The sequence below is a fragment of the Syngnathoides biaculeatus genome, chromosome 9 (assembly GCF_019802595.1).
Source record: "Syngnathoides biaculeatus isolate LvHL_M chromosome 9, ASM1980259v1, whole genome shotgun sequence".
In the NCBI taxonomy this organism is placed as follows: Eukaryota; Metazoa; Chordata; class Actinopteri; order Syngnathiformes; family Syngnathidae; genus Syngnathoides; species Syngnathoides biaculeatus.
In genome coordinates, this window is record NC_084648.1 from 25,311,592 (window position 1) to 25,339,015 (window position 27,424).

Below are 27,424 nucleotides of genomic sequence, written 5' to 3' on the forward strand. Positions count from 1 at the left end.
ATGTTGAAATTTACTCCTAAATTAATGAAATTAAAATAAATAAATGAAATGAGATTTTAAAAAAACATTGTCACCTAAGAAACTTGCAACATACACGATGCTCTGAGTCGAGCAACATGGAGAAGGACAGAGAAAGACCTCACTGCATCTACAACCCCCCCCCCCCCCGCCCCCCATCGCACGCGAATCTTCAAATGATCCAATTCTTCAACTTGGACCAGTTTGGCTCCATAGCACTTTTTACCACGCTGGAATTGGGTAACGCCACAACTTACGCAGCGCTTTGCAACTGCATCTTCAACAGCACATCGAAGAGGTAGAGTACGGCTGCAGTACAGTGGCATCTTTTTCTGCAGCTAACAATGGAAAAGAAGACGAATTGTTGTCCTAAGTGGAACAGTGCGCTCTGGTTAGAGATTTTGATTATATTGTTGATATTGCATGGCACCAGCACCGAGATAACATGCAGGTCGTGCCCGGTTGCAAGCACGGGACTTGTGCGAGAATTGTGGATGAAATTTGTCATGAACGAAAGTGTGACGGTATTGAAAGAAGTTGACGGACGCAGTTATGGGGATGCGGGGAGATATCGGGCTGCAGGAGTTGCAACTCCAAGGCTCCGTCACCAACCAGATCGAGTAGACAGATCGAGGCTGACACGGGATGGAGAAACGCTGCGCTCTAACAATCAAGTCGCTGATTTGATCAAAGATTCTCAGTACTACGGCCACGGCGGTGCGTATAGAACGCGAGGCAGGAGGAGCAGCGATCACGGCAGAGTTGGACGCCCGGAATCGGGAAACAGGGTGACACGCTCTGAACTGCGCTGGAGCGACGAGGAAAGGAGAGCCGCCGGCGCAACAGAGGACGAGCTCCAATTTCACAGCTCCACGTTTGCCTTGAGCGGGGATTCGTCTCACAACCAAGCTATGGTACACTGGTCTGGCCAGAACAGCAGCGTAAGTGATTTTTTCTGTCCACTTGAAGCACCTCTAGTTGGCTCATGCTGGCCATCAGGTGGGGCACGCTACTTAGCAGTAGGCTAATGGTCCTCTTTCAAAGTGTGGGATTGGTTTTGCAAAAGACACCCACCGTCTATCATGAAATGTGCATAGTCAGAAAATAACATGGATTATAAAGGGAAATTAAAAATCAGTTGATTAGTTAGAGAAAGTGTGTGCCCTCTGACCTGTAATGGGAAGCTTTGGGTAGTAGAGCATAAACACCAAGCTTTTTTTCTTTATTTTTATTTTTAAAAATAAACGAGCTTTTTTTGAGTCATGCATGAAGCACTGCTATTCCTTTGTATAATATACCTTCATGGAATACGCAGTAAGCAGTAAGGCTGGAAGATTAATCGACATCGTGTTTTTCATTTTTTCACACCTTATCGAAGAACACGAGGACGAATGTGCCGCGACGCATCATACAAGCGTGTTTGCCAGCGCCTGCTCCTGAGCGTGCTGTACGATGTTTATTGACACACCAGTGCAAGTTTACTGTTAAGTTGGTTTACTTCAACATTAATTGGCAACAAAAGGATCACAAATTGTATTTTTAAATAAAAGACATTTCGTGTAAGACTTTGCCACCTTGTGCTCACAGTCAATGGATAACTCTATTGTGGACTAAAATAGAAATATTATATATCACCCACGTTCAAATAACGAATAGTCATACACAAATGCCGTAATAACACATGCAGACAGGTAATATAACAACACTCACAACCATAAATTCATCTGAATCTGTGAAAAATGACTTCAGTAAAATGTTGTTGCTTTCACTTTCTTCTACTCTTTTTTAAAATCTTTCTGTAAATATGCAGCTTCATGCATATATTGAACCACAATGTCAGGAGCAGCAGTCACAGTCATGTTTGTGTATAAAGAGACAAACAGTTTTTACCCTTTGAATGTTTTACATGAAATCATACTGAAATTGTTCCATTTTAATCAATTAGTATTCCAAGCATTATCTCAGTTTTCCAAAATATTGAGAGGATTTTTCTTAATATATAAAACTATATATATATATATATATATAGAATAGACAATACAGCAACCCCAAGTGTGCCAATGTATTTAACTATGGCTGTATCAATATGTATTTATTGTTTTTTAGTTTTAGTTTTAATACATTATTATTTGACATGTAGCTCATTTATATGCTGGTTATTCATTGAAGCAAAGCTAAGTTTTGGTGGTTAAAACAAACCAATTATAATCAAACATCAAGCCCTCACATGCACCACTTTCCCCCCTTCCCCCCAGCCCCCAAATCAAATTGTATCCCCTGCCTCAGGTGGTTTATTGGAATGGGAAGACAACTTAAATCCACGACAAAATTTACCCTCCATAGTTGTCAAAAATGTTTGATTTTATTTTGTAAAAAAAAGGTTGCTCAAGAAACATTCTGTGACAGTTCTTTTGGTTGCCATTAACAACCCAATTTACAGTAGCTTGCAAGCTGATCCAGCACTATATCTGTAATATTTGTGCATACACGAGTAGCCCACAATATTCACAACTCCACAAATTGCCGCAGACTGTGTGAAGAATAAATATAGTGTTTTGCTGCTGTTAATATTAACCTCAAAGGTATTTACACTTGTCACAAGTGGTGTAGCGGCAAACACGCCTAAATTAGGTCTGGGCAGTGTGAGAGTGCTTCCCGCTCAGTGATGGTGTTGATATGTGCTCTGCAACTGACTGTCGACCAGTTCAGGGTGTAGTCCGCCTTTTGCCTGGAGTTGGCTGGGATAGGCTACAGCCCTCCCATTACCCTTGTGAGGATAAGAGGGTTGGAAAATAAACAATGTGTCATGAACGAGGCTCGAGGGCGGACCCAAATGCACGACTCCAGAGGTAAGCAGGTAGTGCACAGAAAGCATTTATTCGGTCCGTGGTCAATGATCAGCGAGTCAGTCAGGAAAAGCAGCAGTATCAGAAGAGGCAGGCTTACTAGGATGGTCAGAGAACAGGCGAGGGTCAGTACACGGTAGGTCAGGTATACGGGAGTGGGGGAACGAGGTATGGGAATCAACGATCTGGCGGAGGACTAGTTGTCCCCGATGTCCTATAAATACCGGGTGTAATCAGCCGAAAAGGGGTGCAGGTGTGTGCCGACTAACTGGCTGACCACGCCCAGCCTGAGGAGGATGCCAGGGGCATGACACAATGGTATTAACACTTGTGATATTTGATGTCTTGTGACGTATATTCCAGATGGAATACACCATTGACAGTGATTAAATTGACCACAAGGCTGAAATAAACAATTCATCAAGAAGAAAAACGTAAATTTTATTAGATAATGGGACAATATGATGGAGAACCACAGATGAACCATTGATATCTTGGTATGTGCTCTGAGCATTGTGTTCAATTGTGTATTAAGCCAGTGTTTTTCAACCACTGTGTCGTGGGAAGTCATTCAATTTCACCTAATTGGCGAAAATTAATCTGCACATAATATGCAGTCACCGACTGGCTGTGCTGTCCAGTGATAGTATTCATGTGATACGCTTTTCTATCAGTAGGTAGCAAGAGGTAGCTAAATTAGTGATGCGCCAGACAGTCGCAATGTTATGAGTGAAGCTATACGGTGACAGTGATAAAGCGGTTTTTGAAAAGGAAAGATACTTACTCAAAATTGGACTCTGGACAAAATTCTGACTCAGATGAATGGCCAAGTATGAAGGGAGTTCAAAAGGAATCAAATATGGTGAGCTCACAATAAGTCTCTGGCGTGAGCCATTATAGTGAAAGCTATCTTTCATTTGGATTTACACTCACTGGGGATCCAACGAATATGACTCCGTTGTGCTAGGTGTGTGGTGAAATGCTATCCAACAGTCCAATGGTTCCAACAGCATCTCCAAACAAAACACCCTTCACTTCAGAACAAAAATGTTCTTCACCTTCATGCACACGCGTAGGAACAGGCAACGTTAATGAGAAAAAACACAAAGATAAACGAGCCCTTAAAGCAAGCTACCACGTTCCTGAACTTGTAGCCAAATTTAAAAAGTCACGCACTGTGGCAGAGACATGAATACTGTACAGCAATTGTAAAGGAGATGTTTGGACCTTAAGCTGCTAAAGAAATTTTCAAAGTCCCTCTTTCATTTAATAAATTTTCCAGACGTATTGGTGACATGTCTATAAAGATCGAAAGTTTCGTTTTAGAAAATAATTTGCATTGCAACTTGACGAGTGTACTGATATTAGTGGAGATGCCCTACTCCTGCCCAATATGCGGTTTGTGGATAGCTATGCAACAAAAGAAAACTTTTTTGCAAGCCATTGCAACAAAAAAACCTGTCTGAATATCTTGAACAAAGTGGACGTAAATGGAAAACATGAACATGAAGTCATTTTTGTTTTATATGGAGGTCGGCCCATGTTTGTGAACTGTTGGAGGATACAAAAGTGTTTCTGACAAATGGTTGGTCCTATTACGCAAAATTGCTTGCAACTTATGAGTGGTGTGCAAACCTGGCAAACCTGGCTTACATTTTATATAATTTGGATGAACTAAACACATGTATGCAAGGCTTAAATGAAAACCTGCTTACAAGCACAGATAAGATAAATAGATTGTGCTCAAAGCTACAATTCTGGAAACATCGGGAAAATGGAAATTTTTAAATGTTCAAACTCACAATGCAGTGGCAAAATGACTCCACAGCAGAATTGTGTGAGATAATATTGAAACATCTAAAAACAGTTGAGGAGAAGATCCCATTTTATTTTTCTCCAGGCTCAAATCAATCCCTTTACAGGGTGAGGGACTCATACAGCTCAACATCAGTTGGTGGAAAAGATGCGACTTTACAGGACCAGGAAAAACTAACTGAACTGAGACAAGATTGTAGTTTAAAGCTAAACTTTGCTGATATACCTTTAGACAGTTTTTGATTGGCTACTGCCAAGGAGTACCCCATTCGTCCAAACAGAGCTATTTTAACGTTGCTTTCATTTTCCACAACGTCTTTGTGAAGTGAGCTTTTCAAGGCTGACTACTATAAAAAATAAAATCAGAGAGAGAGTGAAAGCTGTTGAGGAAGCGCTGTGTGTATATCTTTCATCAATTCCTGCCAGAATATCATCTCTATGTTCATCCAAACAGGCCGAGGTGTAACATCCTTAAGTGAATAAAATATAAGACTAAATATATTTTATTTGGGCGACACTGTGGAACAACTGGAAAGCATTGGCCTCACAGTTCTGAGGTTTCAATCCTGGCGCCGCCTATGTGGAGTTTGTATGTTCTCCCCATGGGTTTTCTCCAGGCACTCTGGTTTTACTCCCACATCTCAGAAACATGCAATAAGTGGATGCTCTCAATTGCCTTTCGGTGTGATTGTGAGTATGGCTGTTGTATGTCTCCATGTCCCCTGCGATTGGCTGGCAACCAGTTCAGTGTGTACCCCAACTCCTGCCCGATGACAGGTGGGATAGGCTCCACCACTTCCGCAGCCCTTGTGAGGATAAGCGGCTAGGAAAATGGATGGATGTGTTTTGTTTGAGTTTTGTTCATTATGCTTTGGTGAGAATGACTATACTGTTCATATAGGCGACAGAGATGATTTTTTAAATTTTCTGGTGGTGGGAGCTGTGGTAATTTTTTATTGAAAAAAGTGGATGAGAAACACTGTATAAAGCTGTTGGTGTTCTGACCTGAAATTCTGCGTGAACCACTTGGACAAGCAAGTCATTGTAAATAATATTAAATCATGTCCCAAAGCATTACGATCTCCCTATTCTAGAAAAAAAAGGTACAAAGAAAATACCCGATTTACATAAAACCCATTTTCTCAGTCCATGTTTCTTATATGTTGTTTTGTGTAGGAATTGGAAATGTACAATTGGTAGATACTGTATTGATACTTTAGGAGATTCCCTTAGCCAGTAGAAACAGTGGTTAAAACACAAGTACTGTATGCAGCAGTAATTTTCATGAAAAGCAATTATAAATAATAAAAACAAATTAACATCAAGTATCATTGAAGTGTTAATTGTACAAATCGCAACAGTCTGTGCATCAGTGCATGTGTGTGAAATAAAAAGTACAAAAGTAATAATTTAGGATTACTATTTCATGGAGTGGGTGGTTCGGTTGGACAGCCATTTATGGCGTGTTATTTTCTCGGCCACAAGTTTAAGGTTCCATGTCATCAGAATCCTTTTTGTCCCAGTTTCGAGCATAGCAAAATGAGTCTGTGACCTGGTTTAATCATCTATGCAGTTTGTCGATTAAATGCAAAAGCCTTTGATGTCATGAGCAAGGCCTGGCCACTGCTGTGAGGGGCGTGGCCATGCCACTGCAATGGGCGGTCCCACCTCTGACATCTGTCACAGCAGTTTTGTTGACCAGGCATTTAAGTTGGAGTTTGTTGCATTGCATTTGCTGCAAGTTGGATTCTCCACTATTGAGAGTAAGTCTAGTGTAGAGCTATCCTTGTCACAGCGAGTCTGTACCTTTTTGTTTATCCATGTCTTGTCAAGTCTTAGTTCATTCTATAGTCATCAGACCTCGTTTCATGTTTTTGGATCCTGGCTTCAGCCTTGTCAGACTGCTGCACCTGGTTTTGACCTGTTTCCAAAATAAAGCCACGTTGAACATTATGTCACTGCCTAGAAGTCCTGCATTTGAGTCCGCCCGTGTGTTGCTGGTTCATGACAGAACGAACTGGCCAGTACAGGACCCAGCAGGGAAGACGCGGCGTCGCCGGCAACATTGCCTGGCACACCACCTGCCTGAGGACGAAGCATCTCCTATCCAGGTGGGTTCCATTATGTTGTCCTCGCCGACAATGTCATCTGCACTATCTGGGTGGCCTGATTATGTTGCAACCACGACCCACTTACCACCACATTTTTTTTAACTCAGATTTTTTGAATTATGAGGATGTGAGGCCGGCCATGTTGTGCGGATTAGAGACAGTGGCACTGAAGAAACAACAGGAAGCAGAACTTGAGGTAGCAGAAATGAAGATGCTGAGGTTCTCGCTTGGAGTGAGTGAATAGGTTGGATAGGATTAGAAATCAGCTCATTAGAGGGACAGCCAAAGTTGGATGTTTTGGAGACAAGGTTAGAGAGAGCAGACTTAGATGGTTTGGACATTTTCAGAGATGAGAGAGTGAGTATATTGGTAGAAGGGTGCTGAGGATGGAGCTGCCAGGTAGAAGAGCAAAGCGAAGCGACCAAAGAAAAGGTTGATGGACATTGTGATGGAAGACATGAGGACAGTGGTTGTTAAAGGAGAAGATCCACAAGATAGGCTTAGATGGAAAAAGATGACACTGTGGTGTTTACATAAGTCACCTGCGGGACCTCGAGTTGGGTTGCGGGGTTCCACACGGACTGTTTTTGTTGTTGCGCTTCCGGAGTTATGGTTCAGTGAGTTCCCGCCGTTATGCGAGTAGTGAGTTGATGTCTGTGAATAAAACAGAGTTTGTTCCTGTGTTCGACACTCCGCCTGCAACTCCTTTTCTCCGGCGCTACAACACACTGTGGCGACCCCTAATGGGACAAGCCGAAAGGAAAAGAAGAACCTGCTGCGTAGCCTTGGCTCAAGCCATTTAAAGGGTACTTAAAGTGTCAAACATTGGTTTAAATCAATACTCCTTTTCTCCAGCGCTACACTGGTGACCCCGACGTCAGTCCCAGCGTTTTCGAGACTGAACCGAACATGGCAACCGCCATCCTCAAATTGCCGAGTTTTGGGAGACGTCCGCGGCTGCGTGGTTCGCGCAGATGGAGGCTCAGTTCGCCCTCTGCGGGATCTCGATTGATTCCACGCGTTACTACCACGTTGTCTCAGCACTCGGGAGCTCAACGGCGGCCAGAGCAGTGAATTTCATCACATCTCCCCCGGCCCGAGATAAGTATGTGGGGCTCAAGGCTCACCTCCTCAAGGTTTTCGAGCTTTCACGGCCCGAGTGTGCACGACGTCTGTTGGCTATTAATGGACTGGGGGACAGCAAACCTTCCGAGCTCATGGAAATGTTGCTGAACCCGCTGGGCACGGAGGAGCCCAATTTCATTTTCATGGAACTGTTTCTCAGGCACATGCCACTGCATGTTCAGACGGCGCTCGCAAACAGTACTGTCACTGAGCCACGGGCCCTGGCCGAGGAGGCCGACTGTTTCTTCCTGGCCACCCAGTGCTTCTCACCTGAGATGCTGGCCCCGGCGCACAGTTACTCGCCCCCGGGCGCGTGAGTGGCATCCAGCAGGGGGTTCATTGCCTCCGACGGCCGCGCTGGCACAGGCTTGTGCTACTTCCACGCCCTCTTCGCAAGATTCGAGCAGCATGGCCTGATCATCAACCCAGCAAAGTGTGTTTTCGGGGTGCCCTCCATCCAGTTCCTCGGCCACCTCACCGACAAGGACGGCGCCGCCCCCCTTCCAGTGAAGGTGGAGGCCGTCTCCGCTTTTCCCCGACCTCACTTAGCTCGGGGGCTCCGGGAGTTCCTGGGTATGGTGACTTTCTACCACCGGTTCATCCGCCAGGCGGCACACACCATGCGCCCGCTGTATGAGGCTCTTAAAGGGAAGGCCCCCAACCGGGACATTGAATGGACGGCCGAGAGGGTGGAAGCCTTCGAGGCTACAAAGGCCGTGCTGAGTTGTGCCGCTATGCTGACCCACCCGACCCATGGGGCCCCCATCGCTCTCACTACCGACGCATCGGACTACGCCGTTGGGGCCGTATTCAAACAGTGGGTCGACGGCGCCTGGCAACCGCTTGCCTTTTTTCAGCCGTCAGCCGGTCCCCAGGGAAGGCAAATACAGCACGTTCGATAGGGAGCTCCTTGGCCTCTGACTGGCGATCGCCACTTCCGTTCCCTATTGGAAGGCCGTAAGTTCACGGCATATGTGGACCATAAACCCCTCACTTTCGCCATGTCCAAGGTGGCCGAGCCGTGGTCCGCCCGCCAGCAACGCCAACTGTCTTTCATCTCAGAGTACAGTACAGACATCCAACACATCGCCGGGAAATCCAATGTGGATTGCCTCTCCAGGGCGGTCGTCGGCACTGTGCATCTGGGTCTCGACTACTCCCGCATGAGTGCAGACCAGGCCTCGGACCATGGGGTGCAGGCCCTCAAGACTTATGACACGGTTTGCGCCTGGAGGAAGTTGCAGTTGGTGACTCGGGCGTCAAGTGCTGTGTGACCTCTCGGCTGACCAGCCTCGGCCGCTGGTCCCTGTAAACTGGTGGCAGGCTGTTTTCGGGGCGGTTCACAACCTCCCCCATCCCGGTAGGAAACCGTCCGTGAGGCTGGTGGCCCAGAGGTTCGTGTGGCGCGGGCTTAAGAAAGATGTGCAGGCCTGGGTCGACTCGTACATGGCCTGTCAGCGGGCTAAGGTGCATCGCCACACAAAAGCCCCCTTAGAGCCCTTCGCTGTCCCCTCGCACGGTTTCACCTACTTGCTCACCATGGTGGACAGGACGACCCGCTGGCCCGAAGTCGTTCCCCTCTCCTCGACAACGTCGTCGGACGTGGCCCAGGCATTCATTGGCACGTGGGTTGCGCACTTCGGGACCCCGTCCGACCTTTCCTCCGACCGTGGCCCTCAGTTTACCTCTGAACTCTGGAATGCAGTCGCTGAGAGTTTGGGGGTCAAGTTGCACTGCACGACCGCCTATCACCCCCAGGCAAACGGTCTCTGCGAGCGGTTCCACCGCTCCATGAAAGCAGCCCTGCGTCCCGCCTTGATGGACGGCAACTGGTTGGATAATCTCCTGTGGGTCATGCTCGGCCTCAGGTGCGGCCCCAAGGAGGACCTGTTGTCCTCGTCCGCCGAGCTAGTCTACGGCCAGCCACTGCGGGTCCCCGGCGAATTCATCCCGGACGCCACGGCGCCTTGGTCTGCAGCCAAGCAACGGTCCTCCCTGCTGGAGGCTGCCAAAGGGTTCGCGCCGGTTCCTACGTCGCAACATGGCACCCCAGCTGGCCGGCTCCTCCGTCACTTGCGCTCTGCGGATTTTGTGTTTGTCCGACATGGCGCTCACCGTGGACCCCTGCGCCCCCCATACGACGGCCCGTTCAGGGTCCTGGAGCACGGGGATAAGAGCCTGCTCGTGGACATTGGCGGCAGACCCGACACTGTTTCCGTGGACAGGGTCAAACCCGCGCACCTGGACATTGCCCAGCCTTTTTGGTTGGCCCTCCCCCCAAGCCGGGGTCGTCCCCCTTTGCCCTGTGCCCCTGCGCCTGCCGGGGTGAGTTCGACCCCACCTGGGCCCTGGTCCCTTCACTCAATGGACAGTGCGCCCCCCCCACCTCACCCCTGCAGTGCACACCCGCCGGGGTCGGGTCGTCATCCCTCCACGGCACGAGGATTTTGACTATGGGTGAATTCTGGGGGGGTTGCGGGCTTCCACACGGACTGTTTTTTATTGTTGCACTTCGGGAGATACAGTTCAGCGAGTTCTGGCCGTTATGCGAGTAGTGAGTTGATGTCTGTGAATAAAACAGAGTTTGTTCCTGTGTTCGACACTCCGCCTCCGACTCCTTTTCTCCGGCGCTACAACACGCTGTGGCAACCCCTAATGGGACAAGCTGAAAGGAAAAGAAGAACCTGCTGCATAGCCTTGGCTCAAGCCATTTAAAGGGTACTTAAAGTGTCAAACATTGGTTTAAATCAATACTAACATAGTCTTGTTGCATAATGTGCCTGCTTGAAAGACCAAAGTTTGTGACCACAATGTACGTTTAAATGAATGGAGCTTCCTCCCCTTAAGTTTTCACCAGCATCCTCTCTTGAACAACCTGCTGCTTCTGTGACAGCCTAGTGTGCACAAGTTGGGTATTTAATTTTTTGTTGTTGTTATTATGACTGTTTTTTGTTGGTTATTGTTCAGAGGTGTTTGCATGAACTTTTTCCACATGGATTGTGTCAGCGGGCTGTGGAATAGTTGTAGTGAGCTATATAAACAGTGAAGTATATCGAGATATTATGAGTTCTACTGTTATGTGCAATCTGCACGTGTGCACAGACACACCCGCACGCACACACACACATCCTGAACATGTGCGAATGTGTACCACATAGCTTTCTGATTTTGTTACCTCAGATGCTATGTGTTACGGCCCTCAGGTTTTGAGACTGGCGTCACAAAGTTGAATATTAGGATTATATTTTTGTTGTTTCTTTGAACCAACCTCTCCTACCTTTCCTCTTGTAACCCTGGAAGCAGAAGTGATGAGAAAGAGAGAGCCGAGATGTGGTAACAAGTCAGCCACCTTGCTAACTATAAAAATCATATTGCATTAAAATATCTACATGAGCACAGCGGGTGGGAGGCATGACTGGAAAAATATCTGCAACTGTTTTAAGTTTAGATTTTGCTACTTTTTTGTGACTTTTTTACCTCTTCATACTGTATGTTGTTGTGTACCTGGTGTCATTAATTTTACATTGTCCCACCTCAAAATCTAAATTATTTTTGACCTAAGCTCTTTTATCATCTCATCGTAGAAATGATTCAGGCTTTTCTATTTTTAATGTGTTTAGCTCAACAAGATGCCCTGTTTTGTCAGGGTTCTGCCTTTTTTCCCTTTTTCTTTTCCCTCAACTTCACTGGGTGGATTATTTTCCTTAGCATTGTGGTGGCGGAGCAGAAGAGAAAAATATTTTCAAATTGGATTCCTTTACACTTCTCACTTTCCAAGAGACTGGGTTAATCCAAATGGAGATCTTATTACTGTATTTCAAAGTGGACGACTTCTTCAAACTCACACCTTTGGCAAACCTTACCCTTTCCGATCCCTCAGAACTGCATTGATGAGTTGATCTGAGGGGGAAAAGTTACAATTAAGTGAGGAGTGATGGAGGCACACTGTGACCGCCACACATTTCCCAGTTTTTAATTGCTTCCAACTCAGGATCACGTTAGAATGATATATAAATGTGTCATAGTATTACTAAAAGCATTAAAGATTTTCTGACCGAGCAATTAAAATATTCCATCCATCAATTTTCTATACTGCTTATCCTTTTTAAGGTCATGGGTGAGATAAAGCCTATCCATGATGAAGACAGAGCACATACACTGGATAGGCAAATAACCATTTGGGAAATCATCATCCACAGGAAGGATAATCAGAGCTTCTTTATTACTATAAATGGTAGAAGAATTATTTGTCATAAATGATCAAAAACGCAGTCAGTCTTGTGCATTTAAAGTTACATTTGTCCTGTAAAAAAACCCTTGAGTTTTTTTGGACTCTTGCAGATTTATTTTGGCTTGTGGCACTTTAGTGAAGCACATAGATAGCTGGTCCAGCATATTTTCTCAGTCTCTCTGACAGTCTGCTGTTTATATAACCAGACAAGCGATATAACCTTCATCCGCTTTGCTTGAGTTTCTGCCTGATTTGTTAAGATAACTACACTGACGAAACCTATTTCCAGAATCCATAAAGGTGTTGAACTTGGTTAATAGAGTTCACAGGGGATACATATCGAGGTGGTTTTCATTACAATCAGGGAATTTTTAAATTCAGTGATTAATGTTGCCCTTGGTCTCTTTAGCAAACGCTCCAGTCTCTTACACCTTACGCTCATCTAGATAGTTTTGAATTATTTCAAAGGAAAATGTTTTTCTATTTGGCGTCGCTGGCGTCACAGTTCTGAGGTCCTGGGTTCAATCCCGCACCCGCCTGAGTGGAATTTGCATGTTTTCCCCATGCCTGTATGGGTTTTCTCCAGGCACTCCGGTTTCCTCTCACATCCCAAAAACATGCAACATTAATTGGACACTTGAAATTGCCCCTAGGTGTTATTGTGAGTGTGGCTGTATGTCTCCATGTGGCCTGCGATTGGCTGGCAACCAGTTCAGTGTGTACCCTGCCTCCTGCCTGTTGACGGCTGGGATTGGCTCCAGCACTCCCCGCGACCTTCGTGAGGATAAGCGGCAAAGAAAATGGATGGATGAATGGATGTTTTTCTATTTGATTAATTATATTACTTGCTTTTAATGTCATATTCAGAAACGAATCATATGGATATTTCCATACTTCACCATACTGAAGCGCTCTGGTACTTCATGAGCCATCAATAACTGTTTGTTATGCTGCATTTCTGCTGTTATAGGAAGGGAACTCCAGCGACAACAATACTTTGGACACTTTACAAAAAACGTCCTCTTGAAATTATTCAGTTAAATGAAAAAAATGACAGGTATGATTAGAGTGGATGAAATACTTTATATTCTGTTTCCTAGCGAACTTACATACAAAAGAGACATCTAATACAGCAATCCCTTGCTTCTTCGCACTTCACCTATTTCGGCTTCAGTGCATCAAAAAAAAAAAAAGACAGATTGGTATAAAGTATTATAGGCAGTCCAAGGAAAGTATGTGTGGATTTATCTCATGAGCTGATTGGCTGTGCATGATCGAAGCCCCATCCAGCAACTTCCATTCCACCCGTTCCCTTGTCCTTCCTTTCCGGCATTTTTTATACTATTGACGGTTTGTGTGATAACCTCTCGTGTTCACAATACCACCGAAGCGCTGTGCTGATGCAAAAGCTTCTTGCGGAGTGTCCAAGAAGAAGAGGAAGAGGAAGATGATGTCGATCAGTGTAAAACTAAAACTTTTGGATATGATCAAAGACGGCAGAAGGTATGCTTTTATGGTGCCACTATGAATCAATGAATCACCGGTGCGGTACATAAAGCAGGATGTGGTATACATACGTAAAACCGTATCAAGAACTTTTAATAAGGAAACAAAACGTGTGGTGACTCTGTGAAATAAGAGGATTGTTCAAATTGGAAGCTGCATTCAATTTGTGGACAGGAGATTGGAGAAAAACGTATATACTGAATGTTCTCTTGACTCTCTGGCCCCCTAATTAAGTGGGAAAACAAACTGCCTTGGGAATCTTTTGTTACTTGCTTAACCCCCTCCTCCCCACAAAAAAAAATGGATTTAGCTAAATTGTGACGTTATAATCCAGTTTAATTACGCATTACCATCCCACACAGAGCTTCTCTGCCCATGACTTAGGCGGCTCGGCTGGGCAAATTTATTGTTAGTTTCCAGTCAGGTTTACCAATTAGACAGTCATTTAAAAGAACAAAAAGGAAGCAAAGACACCAGTTCAGGTTTGATCTATCCATTCATTGCTGTCTGTAATTCAAATTTGTTGTAATTCCACACCATTTAAGTGGTAAGACTTTCTCAAGTCTTCCATTCCCTGGACAAATTCTGTTACATCAACTTTATGACCTTTTATGCCTGCAACGTCATCAGCAAATGTCACACTGGGACATTCACCATTGAATACACGTAGTGGCTCCTGCTATGGGCGAGGAGCAACAGAGACTTTCTGATTTTTCCAATGCCCCTTCTGACACGGAAGCTCTATTCGAAGAAGAGAACATCTCACAATCGAGTTAAATTTCGAGCCATATTTAGATGACATGCGGATCACTTCTAACAACCAACAGACTACCTGACAGTACATGTGTGTTCATCATGTCTTTAACAGACAGCAAGTACTCCTGGTTCTAACAGTTCTGATGATTAGATGTTCTTGTGCTATCTCCTGTTAAGCAGCTGCAACATTATCTAAAGCAGAGCAAGGCATTTCTTTATTGGAAGCAGATGTATGGTATGTATATTCACAGTTATTCCCATATTTCCTGTCACCGGATACCACAGTAGCACAATCATGTCAAAGCCAAAAAGTAAACAAAGGTGCAGTGTTAACACTTATTAATAAGAGAAACCATAGTGTCAACATTAGCTTCGAACGATCAGCATATTGTCAATTTTTTCTGTGGGGGTATTTTTGGATGGCCATGTGTCCACTGAATACACTTCATGGATGGATCCGCTACGCTAGTTGAAATGTGTAATTTAGTGCTGCCTCCACGAGTAAATATACACTACATTACATGAAATTGAGGTTCTGGCCAGACATTTAGGAGTCCCCTCTTTGTCAACTGAAAGTAGTTATCCTCTTCCATACATGCATTTTCTGAACCGCTTAACGTCACTGGGGTTGTGAGCATGCTGGAGCTTATCCCAACTATCTTCGAGCAAGAGGCGGGGCACGCCCTGAACTGGTCACCAGATTATCACCGTCTGCATACTGTATAAACAATCAACCATTCACATTCATAGCTACAGGCAATTTAGAGTCTTTAAACAACCAACCACACATATTTTTGGACTGTGGGAGAAAATTGGAGTACCCAGAGAAAACCCACACAGGCACGTGGAAAACTTACCCACTCCACACAGGTGATGACAGGATTTGAACCCCAGCCCTCAGAACTGTGAGGTAGCCAGATGTGCTAACCAGTTTTTTACCATCCTGCCGCTCAGAAGAAGTTAGATGATCTGTGTATTTTTTTAAGACATCTGTGGCATAAACATTACAGCGGGTAAATCAGTCTTAGGGACTGAATATAAATACTTTAATAAATAAATGTGTCTTGTAAAAAATGGTTATTTTAAGTTTAAACAGCTTCGTGTAAAGAGCTAATTTAGTTCTGATCCCGCCATTGCATCTCAATATGCAGACTTGTTGACACTTTCATTGTTTCAACCTTATACCTAACTTCTAGATGTTCAAACATTTTGATGACATGGCATTGATTGGAGACTTAGTTGTGATTGTGAGTGTGACTGTTGTCTGGCTGTATGTGCTTTGGGATCGGCTGGGAACCATTTCAGAGTGTATCCTGCCTCCTTCCTGAAGTTTGATGGGATAGGCTACAGCACTCACGTGACATTTGTGAAGATTAGCGGCTCGGAAAATGGATGGGTGGACAGACGGACGGACGGACACTAGACGGGATGGTTAGATTCAAACTTAAAATTTGGTTAAGAAAGAATGACAAAGATGCTTCAAAAAGACTTCATATTATCCCAATATTACTGTGTCAGAGTCTGTCAGGTATATTCCTGACACTGTCGTTACTGATCTTGAGTTTGTCATTCTTCTTCCATGATGGCATACACAATCATTATCATGTGAAAGAGAGAATGACCGATCTTGAGTTTGTCATTCTTCTTCCATGGTGGCATACACAATCATTATCATGTGACAGAGAGAATGACGCAGCAAATTTAAACCACTTTTAGTATCTTGTAAAAACATGCAATATAAATTAAGAAAATGTATCATTCTGAACACTTTCTGAAGATTTATATTTGGTCCTATGAAGAATAGTTAATATTTATGAGCACCTGGGATCCTAAAGTTGTGTGAAAATGAACAAGAGCATAACCTTGGAATCTCCAAGTGAGTGCCTTTGATGTGTGTGAAGTGGATATAGGGTGGGAGAGACCCATTTGTGAATAATGTATAAAGCACTCGACCTGAACCCTTCATCCCCAAGTTGATTTTAATTATAGTGCTCCAGAAGATGCGGCTAGTAATACTGTATGATTCAGCCTGATATAGAGCAGCGATATTTTCTATATATATATGAAGTTTGTTTTCAAAATGCGACATAGGCATTTTTTTCAGATTTACGAAACTCGCGCCAAACCACTACCATTCGGAGCTGGATAATTTTGGCGCGATTTTCGTAAATCTGAAAAAAATGCCTATGTCGCGTTTTGAAAACAAACTCTTCATATATTTATTTTTTTATTTATTTATTTATCGCAGTCCAATGTAAAATTGTTTACCCTGTGATATAATCAGAGGTGGGGAGTAGTAATGCTCAAAATTTTGTCGGATGTGGTTACTCAAGTAACATTTTGGATGAATTGCACACATCAGAGTAGTTTGAATGCCACAACAATTGTTACTTTTATTTTTAGGGTTCATGTTAAGGAGAAGCAGTATTTTTACCCAGTTGGAACATTCCAAATGCAGCTCACTACTTTTAAAGATGAGTAAATTATTATTTATCGGGTTTCCTTACATGATTTATTTAACCTTCAACATCCAGGTGCTGTTGAATCTAAGGTGTAATGTGATGAAACTAGCGATGTTTGACACCAGTTCAGGAGTCAAATGGCATAAGTCACATGACAGCAAAATTTTCTAATGGGGTTTGTGGCCCTGCCAAAGTGACTCATATTGGGGGGAAAAAAATATCTGGTCTTGATCAGACCGTTTACGTTTACTCCAAACAGTTTTATCATGCATTGTATTTTGTGTCTGCTCAAAATTGGGAAACTTGCAACACCTTGCAGTTAATTGCAGATGTTTTTGTTGTGTTGGCTGTACTTCAGACAACAGCCATATTATATGGTGATAATTGTAAAATATGCTTGTTTTGGCATGTGTCCTGTAATCAAGGAGTAACCAACCCCAAAAAATCTTCATTGTGATCAATCCCCACTCATTTGAGAACATTTAGGTTTTAAAAATAAAATTAAAAAATCATTACCTTTAAGATGACTCAATTAGCCGCAGAATTTCACATTTCACCCTTCTCCAAGCTGTCACTTTGTTGTGGTGAAGGGGTTTGTGTGTCCCAATGATCCTAGGAGTTAACTTACCAAGGGCATCACACCCCTGCTCGGGTCACTCATGACAAACAGGTCCTGGGTGAGGGACCAGACAAAACATGGCAAAAAGACCCCAATGAAGATGAATACAAATGGATTGAAGTTTCCCTTGCCCCAGACGCCCATCATTAGGGCCTCTCCCTCTGGAGGTAGGTCTGGAGGTGGGGCTCAAAGCTGAGTGCCTGGTGGCTGGACCTACACCCATGGGGCCAGGCTGGGCACCTTAAGTTCTCCTTCACAATTTTCTGGTACCCAGCAGAATTCATTGTTCCATCAATCACAGTAGGTTGTCCTTGTTCTGAGGTAGCAAAGCAGCCCCAGACCATCACACTGCCCAATACATGCTTCATTGTTGGCATAATGTTCTTTTTTTTATCAAATGCTGTGCCACTGCACACCTTCCAAAATTGTACATTTTTGACTCATCAGTCTACAGAATGAGTTACTGATGGTGTAATGGTACAAACACCTGACATTACTGTGGGCAGCATGGGATCAATTCCTGCTCAGTGATGGTGTTGATGTGTGGCCTGCGACTGACTGGGGACCAATTCAGAGTGTAGTCTGGCTTTCGCCTGATGTTAAATGGGATACGCTGCGGCACTCCTGCGCGAAACTTGTAAGGATGAGTGGCTTGGACAATGGATGTTTGGATCAGTCCACAGAATGTTTCTCCAAAAGTCTTGAGGATCATCAAGATGTTTCTTGGGGAAATGTCAGAGGAGCCTATGTTTTCGTTGCTGACCGCGGGGGTTTACGTCTTGGAACTCTCCTATGGACGCAATTTTTGCCCAGTGTCTTTCTTATGGTACAGTAATGAACACTGACCTTAACTGAGGCCATTGAGGGCTGCAGGTCTTTAGATGTTGTTCGAGGTTCTTTTGTGACCTCCTTGTTGAGTCGCCGTCACACTCTTTGTGTAATTTTAGTTGGTCGTCTACTCCTGGGAAATGTTTGCCACTGTTGCCAGTTTTCTCTATTCGTGGTTTGCTCCGAAACCTTTCAAATGACTTTATAACCTTTTACAGACTGAAGGATTTCAATTGCTTTCTGATTCAATAAGTAGGGTGGTAATCGGGTTTTGGTGTGAATGGTGAAATTGAACTCAGCTTTCTCAAATTTGTGGTTTGTTTCAGTGACTGTGATTTTACAAGGGCATGGGGGTAATTACCTTTTCACAGAGAGTCAAGTTTGGATTTTTTTGGCCCTGAATATGCTGCATTTTCATTTAAAAATATATTTTGTGTTTCCTTGGGTTGTCTCAGAGTCACAATGAAATTGGTTTGATGATTTGAAATCTTTGTGTGTGATAGATATGCAAACAAACAAACAAACAAAAAAGAAACAGGAGGGAGGCAAAGACTTTTTCATGGCTCTGTACAGATTGTGTGTGAGAAATATTTTTTGGCCATGTCACCATCATTTTTGTAAACCCTTACATTACGATACAAGTGGTTCTCAACCTTTTTCTCTTTTTCTCAACCACCAAAAAAAAAAAACAATTTCTCCAGTCACTTGGCAGTGTGTTCATCAAAAATGACATAATGTTGGTATAGTCTGTTTTTAAGTATCTCCATATGAAGAGTTTGTTTTCAAAACGCGACATAGGCAATTTTTCAGATTTACGAAATTCGCGCCAAAATTATCCAGCTCCGAATGGTAGTGGTTTGGCGCGAGTTTCGTAAATCTGAAAAAAATGCCTATGTCACGTTTTGAAAACAAACTCTTCATATGCATATTTAATTTCAGTTCAAAGAATTATCCAAATGCCTTCAAACCTGCATACATCTATGAAGTGATACAGCAATAAAACTGACCCAAATAAAACTTCCAATACATAGTATAAATATGATAATTATTCTTCAAAAGGAGGCTTTTTTATGTACAACTCATTAATTAAGATTGATTTAAAATGCAGCCAATATGAAATTGCAGGGATTTGTGTAACACTCACCCTAAATCATACCATATTCATGAAGCTATCATATTTGAAGGATAAATTACTATTTTATGATCCATAGTAGGAATTGCAGGCAAGTCAGGCTGCAGTGTGCTCACAAAGAGCTGCAACATGGAGAAGTTTCAACCTCTTAATGTGATGTGGCGTAACATTTGATGAACTAGCCATTTCTATGTAGTCAAGTTTGGGGTTAAAGATTGGATGAATGTTTCAATGATGTGTTGGGTAAATAAACTTAATAATATACAGTGACCTTCATGGAAAACGTACTGACAAAGCAGAGGCTGATGCTTTTAAAATGTTTTGATATTGTACCATTTTATACAAACTGATAATGTGGCCCTATGGGGGCACAAGCAAGTGCAATCTGCAGGCCGGTCCCAAGTCCAGATAAATGCAGAGGGTTGCGTCGGGAAGGGCATCCAGCGAAAAACTGTGCCAAACAAATATGAACATTCATCTAAAGAGCCAGCTGAGTGTAGGGACTTTGAATGTTGGGACTTTGACAGGAAAACCTCAGGAGTTGGTTGACATGATGATTACAAGAGGTTGATATATTGTGCATCCAGGAGAGCAAGTGGAAAGGTAGTAAGGCTAGAAGTTTAGGAGCAGGGTTTAAATTATTTTACCATGGAGTAGATGTAAAGAGAAATGGAGTAGCGGTTATTTCAAAGGAGGAGGTGACTAAGAATATTTTGGAGGTGAAAAGAGTGTCAGATCGAGTGATGAGGCTGAAATTTGAAAGTGAGGGTGTTATTTATAATGTGATTAGCGACTTTGCCCCACAGGTAGGATGTGATCTAGATTTGAAAGAGAAATTCTACAAGGAACTAGATGAAGTAGTTCTGAGCATCCCAGATAGAGAGTTGTGATTGGTGCAGGTTGTAATGGACATGTTGGTGAAAGAAACAGGGTCGATGAAGAAGTGATGGGTAAGTACACCATCTCGGAAAGGAACTTTGAGGGACAGATGGTGGTGGATTTTGCACAAAGGATGGAAATGGCAGTAATGAACACTTTTTTTCCAGAAGAGGGAGGAACAAAGAGTGACCTATAAGAGCGGAGGTCGAAGCACGCAGATGGATTATATTTCATGCAGACGATGTAATCTGAAGGAGGTTACTGACTGTAAGGTAGTGGTAGGACAGAGTGTAGCTCGACAGCATAGGATGGTGGTGTGCAGGATGACTCTGGAGGTAGATAGAAATATTCAGAAGACAAAGGTAGAGCAGAGACCATGTGATAAAAGCTGAGAAATGAAGAATGTTGTGCAGGTTTTCAGAAAGAGGTGAGACAGGCTCTTGATGGACAGGAGGACTGTCCATCAAGAGACTGGACTTCTACATTCAAGGTTATCAGAGAGACAGGCAGGAGAGTACTTGGGGTGTCTTCTGGTAGGATAAGGGAGAAGGAGACATGATGGTGCAACCCAAAAATACAGGTAGTTATATGGTGAAATTGGCATGGTGGTACACAGAAAGTGAATAGCAAAGAGGAAGTGGGCCACTAAGAGGACTGAGGAGAGGTGAAATGAAAACATCGAGATGAGACGTAGCACAAAGGTAGAAATGACGAAGGCTAAACAAGAGGCATATGACGACATGTACACCAGCTTGAACACGAAAGAAGGAGAAATGGCTCTCGACAGGTTGGCCAAACTGATGAATAGAGATGGGAAGGGTGTGCAGCAGGTAAGGGTGTTTAAGGATAGCGACGGAAATGTGTTGACTGGTGCCAGCAGTGTGCTAAATTGATGCAAAGAATACTTTGGGGAGTTAATGAATGAAGAAAAATTGGAGAGAAGGAAGAGTAGAAGAGTCAAGTATGAAGGACCAGGAAGTGGCAATAATTAGTAAGGGGGAAGTTTAAAAGGCACGAAAAAGGATGAAAAATCAAAAGGCAGTTGGTCCTGATGACATACCTGTGGAGGTATGGAAGCAATTTGGAGTGGTGGCGGAGGAGTTTTTGACCAACTTATTCAAGCGAATACTAGCGGGCGAGAAGATGTCGGAAGAATGGGGGAAAAGTGTGCTGGTTCCCATTTTTAGGAACAAAGGTGATGTTCAGAGCAGTGGGAACTATAGAGGAATAAAGTTGATGAGCTACACAATGAAGCTATGGGAAAGACTAGTGGAAGCTTGACTCAGGACAGAAGTAAGCATCTGCAAGCAACATAAATGTTTCATGCTTAGAAAAAGATTCATTATTTGCCTTGAGAATGCTAGTGGAAATGTATAGAGAAGGTCAGAAGGAGCTAGATTGTGTCTTTGTGTATCTAGAGAAAGCCTATGACATAATACCAAGAGAGGAACTGTGGTACTGCATGTGTAAGTCTGGTGTGGCAGAGAAATATGTCAGTATAGTCCAGGACATGTATGAGAGCAGCAGAACAGTGGTGAGGTGTGCCGTAGGTGTGACAGAAGAATTTAAGGTGGAGGTGAGGTGCATCAAGGATCAGCTTTGAGCCCCTTCCGAGTTTCTGTGGTCATGGATAGGCTGACAGATGAGATGGTGGCACTTAAAAGGAAGCAGAGCTGGAGGTGGCAGAAATGAGGAAGCTGAGGTTCTCGCGAGGAGTGACCAGGTTGGATAGGATTAGAAATGAGCTAATTTGACGTCAGCCAAAGTTGGATGTTTTTGAGACAAAGTTCGAGAGAGCAGAATTTGATGGTTTGGACATAGCCAAAGGCCAGACAGTGAATACAGTGAACAAAATAATTATTTGAACACGCTGCTATATTTCAAGGTCTCCCACTTAGAAATCATGTAGGGTTCTGAAATTTTCATCGTAGGTGCATGTCCACTGTGAGAGAGATAATCTACAAAAAAAAAAAAAAAATCCAGACATCACAATGTATGATTTTTTTAACGATTTGTGTGATACAGCTGCAAATAAGTATTTGAACACCTGAGAAAACCAATGTTAATATTTTGTACAGTAGCCTTTGTTTCATGTAATTGTTCACCAGGTTTGCACACACTACAGGAGGAATTTTGACCCACTCCTCCACACAGATCTTCTCCAGATCAGACAGGCTTGTGGGCTGTCACTGAGAAACACAGAGTTTCAGCTCCCTCCAAAGATTATCTCTTGGGTTTAGGTCTGGAGACTGGCTCGGGCACACAAGAACCTTGATGTGCTTCTTATGGAGCTATTTCTTAGTTTTCCTGGCTATGTGCTTCGGGTCATTGTCATGTTGAAAGACCGAGCTACGACCCATCTTCAATGCTCTGACTGAGGGAAAGAGGTTGTTCACCAAAATCTCACAATACATGGCCGCAGTCATCCTCTCCTTAATAAAGTGCAATTATCCTGTCCCGTGTGCAGAAAAACACCCCCAAAGCATGATGCTACCACCCTAATGCTTTACCGTCGGGATAGTGTTCTTTGGATGGAACTCATCATTTATCTTCCTCCAAACACGGTTAGTGGAATCATGACCAAAAAGTTCAATTTTAGTCTCATCTGACCACAAAACCTTCGCCCATGACTCCTCTGTATCATCCAAATGGTCATTGGGAAACTTGAGACGGGCTTTGACATGTGCTGGTTTAACCAGGGGAACCCTGCGTGCCATGCATGATTTCAAACTATGACGTCTTAATGTATTACCAACAGTCACCTTTGAAATGCAGCTCTTTTCAGGCCATTGACCAATTCCTGTCGTGTAGTCTTGGGCTGGTTCCTCACCTTTCTAAGGATCATTGAGACCCCCCGGGTAATATCTTGCTTGGGGCTCCACTCTGATTGAGGAAAAAGATGACACGGTGTGGCGACCCCTAACGGGATAAGACGAAAGGAAAAGAGGAAGAAGATACATACTAATATGACTGCATTAATTAGACTCTCTCCAGTTTATTCCAGTAAACTAAAAAAAAAACAAAACCAAAGCACAATTTAGTTAAGTGGTTTTCAAACTACGGGGCGTACCTGGCATTATTACAGGGTGGACATAGGGCGACCATGACCAGTTTTTATTTTGAAGTTACACCCATGAGATTGTGCTAATTTTATAACAGCACACAAGCCCACGCCAGCCACTAAAATGACCATAGGGATTCAAGATGTTAATTTATAAACACTACCATAGAATACTACCATCAGATCATGAGAATGAATGCGGTAAAAAAAAAATTAACAAATAAAGAAAATCCATCCATCCATTTTCTTAGCCGCTTATCTTCACAAGGGTCGCGGGGCGTGCTGGAACCTATCCCAGTTGTCAATGGCCAGGAGGCGGGTATACCCGAAACTGGTTACCAGCTAATTGCAGGGAACATCGAGACGAACAGCCGCACTCACGAACACACTGAGGGGCAATTTAGAGTGTCCAATTAATGTTGCATGTTTTTGGGATGTGGGATGAAACTCGAGTGCCCGGAGAAAATCCACACAGGCATGGGGAGAACAAACCCCACACAGGCTGGTCAGGGATTGAACCCAGGAGCTCAGAACTGTGAGGCCAATGCTTTCCAGCCTCTCCACCGTGCCGCCAATATATAAGGTTTATTATATTTGTTCCTAGCCTGTGATTGATTCATGTTTAGGTTTGTGCAAGGTTAAAGCCATGAAACATGAATCCAAAACTTGCTTGTCTATTAATTGTGTTTGAAGCAGATAAACTGGAGACAAATTACCTTGGATCCCCAGGCCTTTCATTTTTCAGTACTAATGACCAGAGTTCCCTCCCTCTCACTCTTGTGTTGTTTTAGCTGTAATAATGGATTGATTTGTGACTAAGGCAAAGCAGCTATCAGGAGTGAAAAAATTTGGACTGAATTCATTAGTCTGCACAAAATTTTTTTCTTAGTGTTACTGTGTTTACACACACATACACATGCACGCACACACATACACACCAGCTCACTCGGCCACTTACACACCACACTCACACATGTTCCATATCATTATAGATTTTGATAATTCTGAGAAATTTCCATGTTAGCGACAAGGGTGAAAACCAACAGTGAGAGAGATAATCTACAAAAAAAAAGAAAAATCTGGAAATCACAATGTATGATTTTTTTTTAATGATTTATTTGTGTGATACAGCTGCAAATAAATATTTGAACACCTGAGAAAAACAATGTTAATATTTTGTACAGTAGCCTTTATTTGCCATTACAGAGGTCAAACGTTTCTTGTAATTGTTCAGCAGGTTTTCACACACCGCTGGAGGGATTTTGGCCCACTCCTCCACACAGATCATCTCTAGATCAGACAGGTTTGTGGGGTGTCGCTGAGAAACACAGAGTTTCAGCTCCCTCCAAAGATTTTCCATTGGGTTTAGGTCTGGAGACTGGCTACGCCACGCCAGAACCTTGATACGCTTCTTACGGAGCCAGTCCTTGTTTTTCCTGGCTGTGTGCTTTGGGTCATTGTCATGTTGAAAGACCGAGCTACGACCCATCTTCAATGCTCTGACTGATGGAAAGAGGTTGTTCCCCAAAATCTCACAATACATGGCCGCAGTCATCCTCTCCTTAATACAGTTTGGTTGTCCTGTCCAATGTGCAGAAAAACAACACCAAAGCATGAGGCTACCACCCTCATGCTTCACAGTAGGGATGGTGTTCTTGGGATGGAACTCAATATTTGTCTTCCTCCAAACACAGTTAGGGGAATTATGACCAAAAAGTTCCATTTTGGTCTCATCTGACCACAAAACTCCTCCCATGAATCCTCTGTATCATCCAAATGGTCATTGGCAAACTTAAAACGAGCTTTGAAATGTGCTGGTTTACGCAGGGGAACCTTCTGTGCCATGCATGATTTCAAACCATGACGTCTTAGTGTATTAGCAACAGTCACCTTGGAAATGGTGGTCCCAGCTCTTTTCAGGTCATTGACCAAGTCCTGTCGTGTAATCCTGGACTGATTCCTCACCTTTCTAAGGATAATTGAGACCCTAGGAGGTGATATCTTGCATGGGCCTCCACTCGGATTGAGATTGACCATCATCTTTAGCTTCTTCCATTTTCTAATGATTGCTCCAACAGTGGAGCTGTTGTCACCAAGCTGCTTGTCAATTTCTCTGAAGCCCTTTCAAGTTGTGTGGGGTTGTACAATTTTATCTCTAGTGTCTTTGGACAGCTCTTTGGTCCTATCCATGTTACAAGTTTGAGTCTTACTGATTGTATGTGGTGGAGAGGTGTTTTTATGCAGCTAAGGACCTCACACAGGTGCATCTGATTCAGGATAATACATGGAGTGGAGGTGGACTTTTAAAGGCGGACTAACAGGACTTTGAGGGTCAGAATTCTAGCTGATCGACATTCACATCTGGGGAAATTCAGTGTGTTCAATTAATGTTAAATATTTTTGGGATGTGGGAGGAAACTCGAGTGCCCGGAGGAAACCCACACTGTGTATTTTCTCCAAGCATTCCCCACATCCCAAAAACATGCATTAATTTTTTTTTCTAAAAGGCTTTTTGTTTCTATGTGCCCTGCGATTGGCTGGTGATCAATTCAGGGTGTACCCTGCCTCCTGGCAGAAGATAACTGAGATAGGCTCCAGCACTCCCACAACCCTTGTGAGGATCATTGGCTCAGATAATGGATGGATGGGCGCGTGTTGTGTGTGTGTGTGTGTGTGTCTGTGTGAATAACATTGTTCATAACCCTCTTTTAATGAGAGAAACTGAAATGACTTGAATTTGACAAAAAAAAAATCCTAATTTGAGGTAACTTTATGTGATTAAATCTTTCTACTGAATCCATAGTCATTCTCAAAAGCAGAGCTTGCTGTGTGTGTTCAGATTGACATTTAAACCAATTGAGTTTCTTTTCTATTTGTTTCGGCTTTGGTCAGATAAGGTGCTTTATAATAATTGTAAGGATAACAAGGTTTTCTTGATTTTCATCTCCCTGCCGAGAGGGCCTTGTTAAATTGCCCTCTAATTTGTCCATATTGATTTTACACAGCCAGGTGGGACTGCTAAAATGTCACAACTCCCTGAAGGATGTTTACAATGCTCATACCATTTTTTTTTTTTTGAAACAGTGGACATTCAACAACCACTTCTAACAATAATCAATATTGTTTGATATTTCACTGCAGACTATCCACCTAATGTGTATTGATGCAAAACATTTACTGTAGTTCTCTCTGTAGTATTTCATTGTTTTTGTGATACAAGATTTAGCCTTCATTCATTGCCAACACTGTGTACTCTGCTTACCCATTTCACATTATCTCTCTTCAATCTTCCTGGTAACCAATAAATATATCGTTTTAATCTCACAAGACAGTGGAAACAGTTAAATGGCAAGCATGATTTTATAGACCCCATCTACTTTCATGTTCCTTCTCAATTCTCTTACATTGTGCCTGGAACAAAACACAAATGCACAAAAAACAAACCAACACGCACACACACACACACACACACACACACACACACGCACACGCATATTTCTTCTTTTCCTTTCAGCTTGTTCCTTTCGGGGTCACCACAGTGTGCCATACATTTCCATATACTGTAAACTTGTCTCCTGTATCCCCCTGTCTTACAACAGCAGCCCCTCCACATCTATCATCCTCCTTTAGTTCTTCCTCTAGCACTCGTCTGGATGTGTCCAAACCATCTTAGTCTAGGTTTCTAACTTTCCTTTCAAAACATCTGAGCTTAAAGGTCAAGTGTCATCCCTATAAACATTCTAAAATAGATATTGAAATGAAAAATACATATAACATTCTTCACTTCAATGTCTATACAAAAAAATATGAGCGGAGAGCGCGTCATCCATGCGCAAAGTTGCAGAAGTGTCATTCTACGACATCCAAGTGGTCGCCATATCGGCTGCATCCACTGTACATGACGTCACCCGAACATTCGCCAATGAAAACACGCGGTGCACCCTACTATGGGAGATGAACACCCCCCTTCTGACACAGAAGCTCTTTTCGAAAAAAGAGAACACTACACAACCGAGTGAAGTTACCGGGGCAATA

The 27,424-nt window shown here is 43.3% G+C and overlaps 1 protein-coding gene across 1 annotated transcript in view; it reads left to right on the top strand.

The window, feature by feature from the left end:
* The first annotated feature begins 362 nt into the window (after nt 1-362).
* The window catches only part of LOC133506098 (VPS10 domain-containing receptor SorCS1), a 221,651-nt gene continuing 194,589 nt past the window's right edge, over nt 363-27,424 (top strand). Inside the window, exon 1 of the mRNA XM_061829867.1 lies at nt 363-959. Coding sequence (XP_061685851.1) covers nt 363-959 — 597 coding nt within the window. The remainder of the gene's footprint in view (nt 960-27,424) is intronic.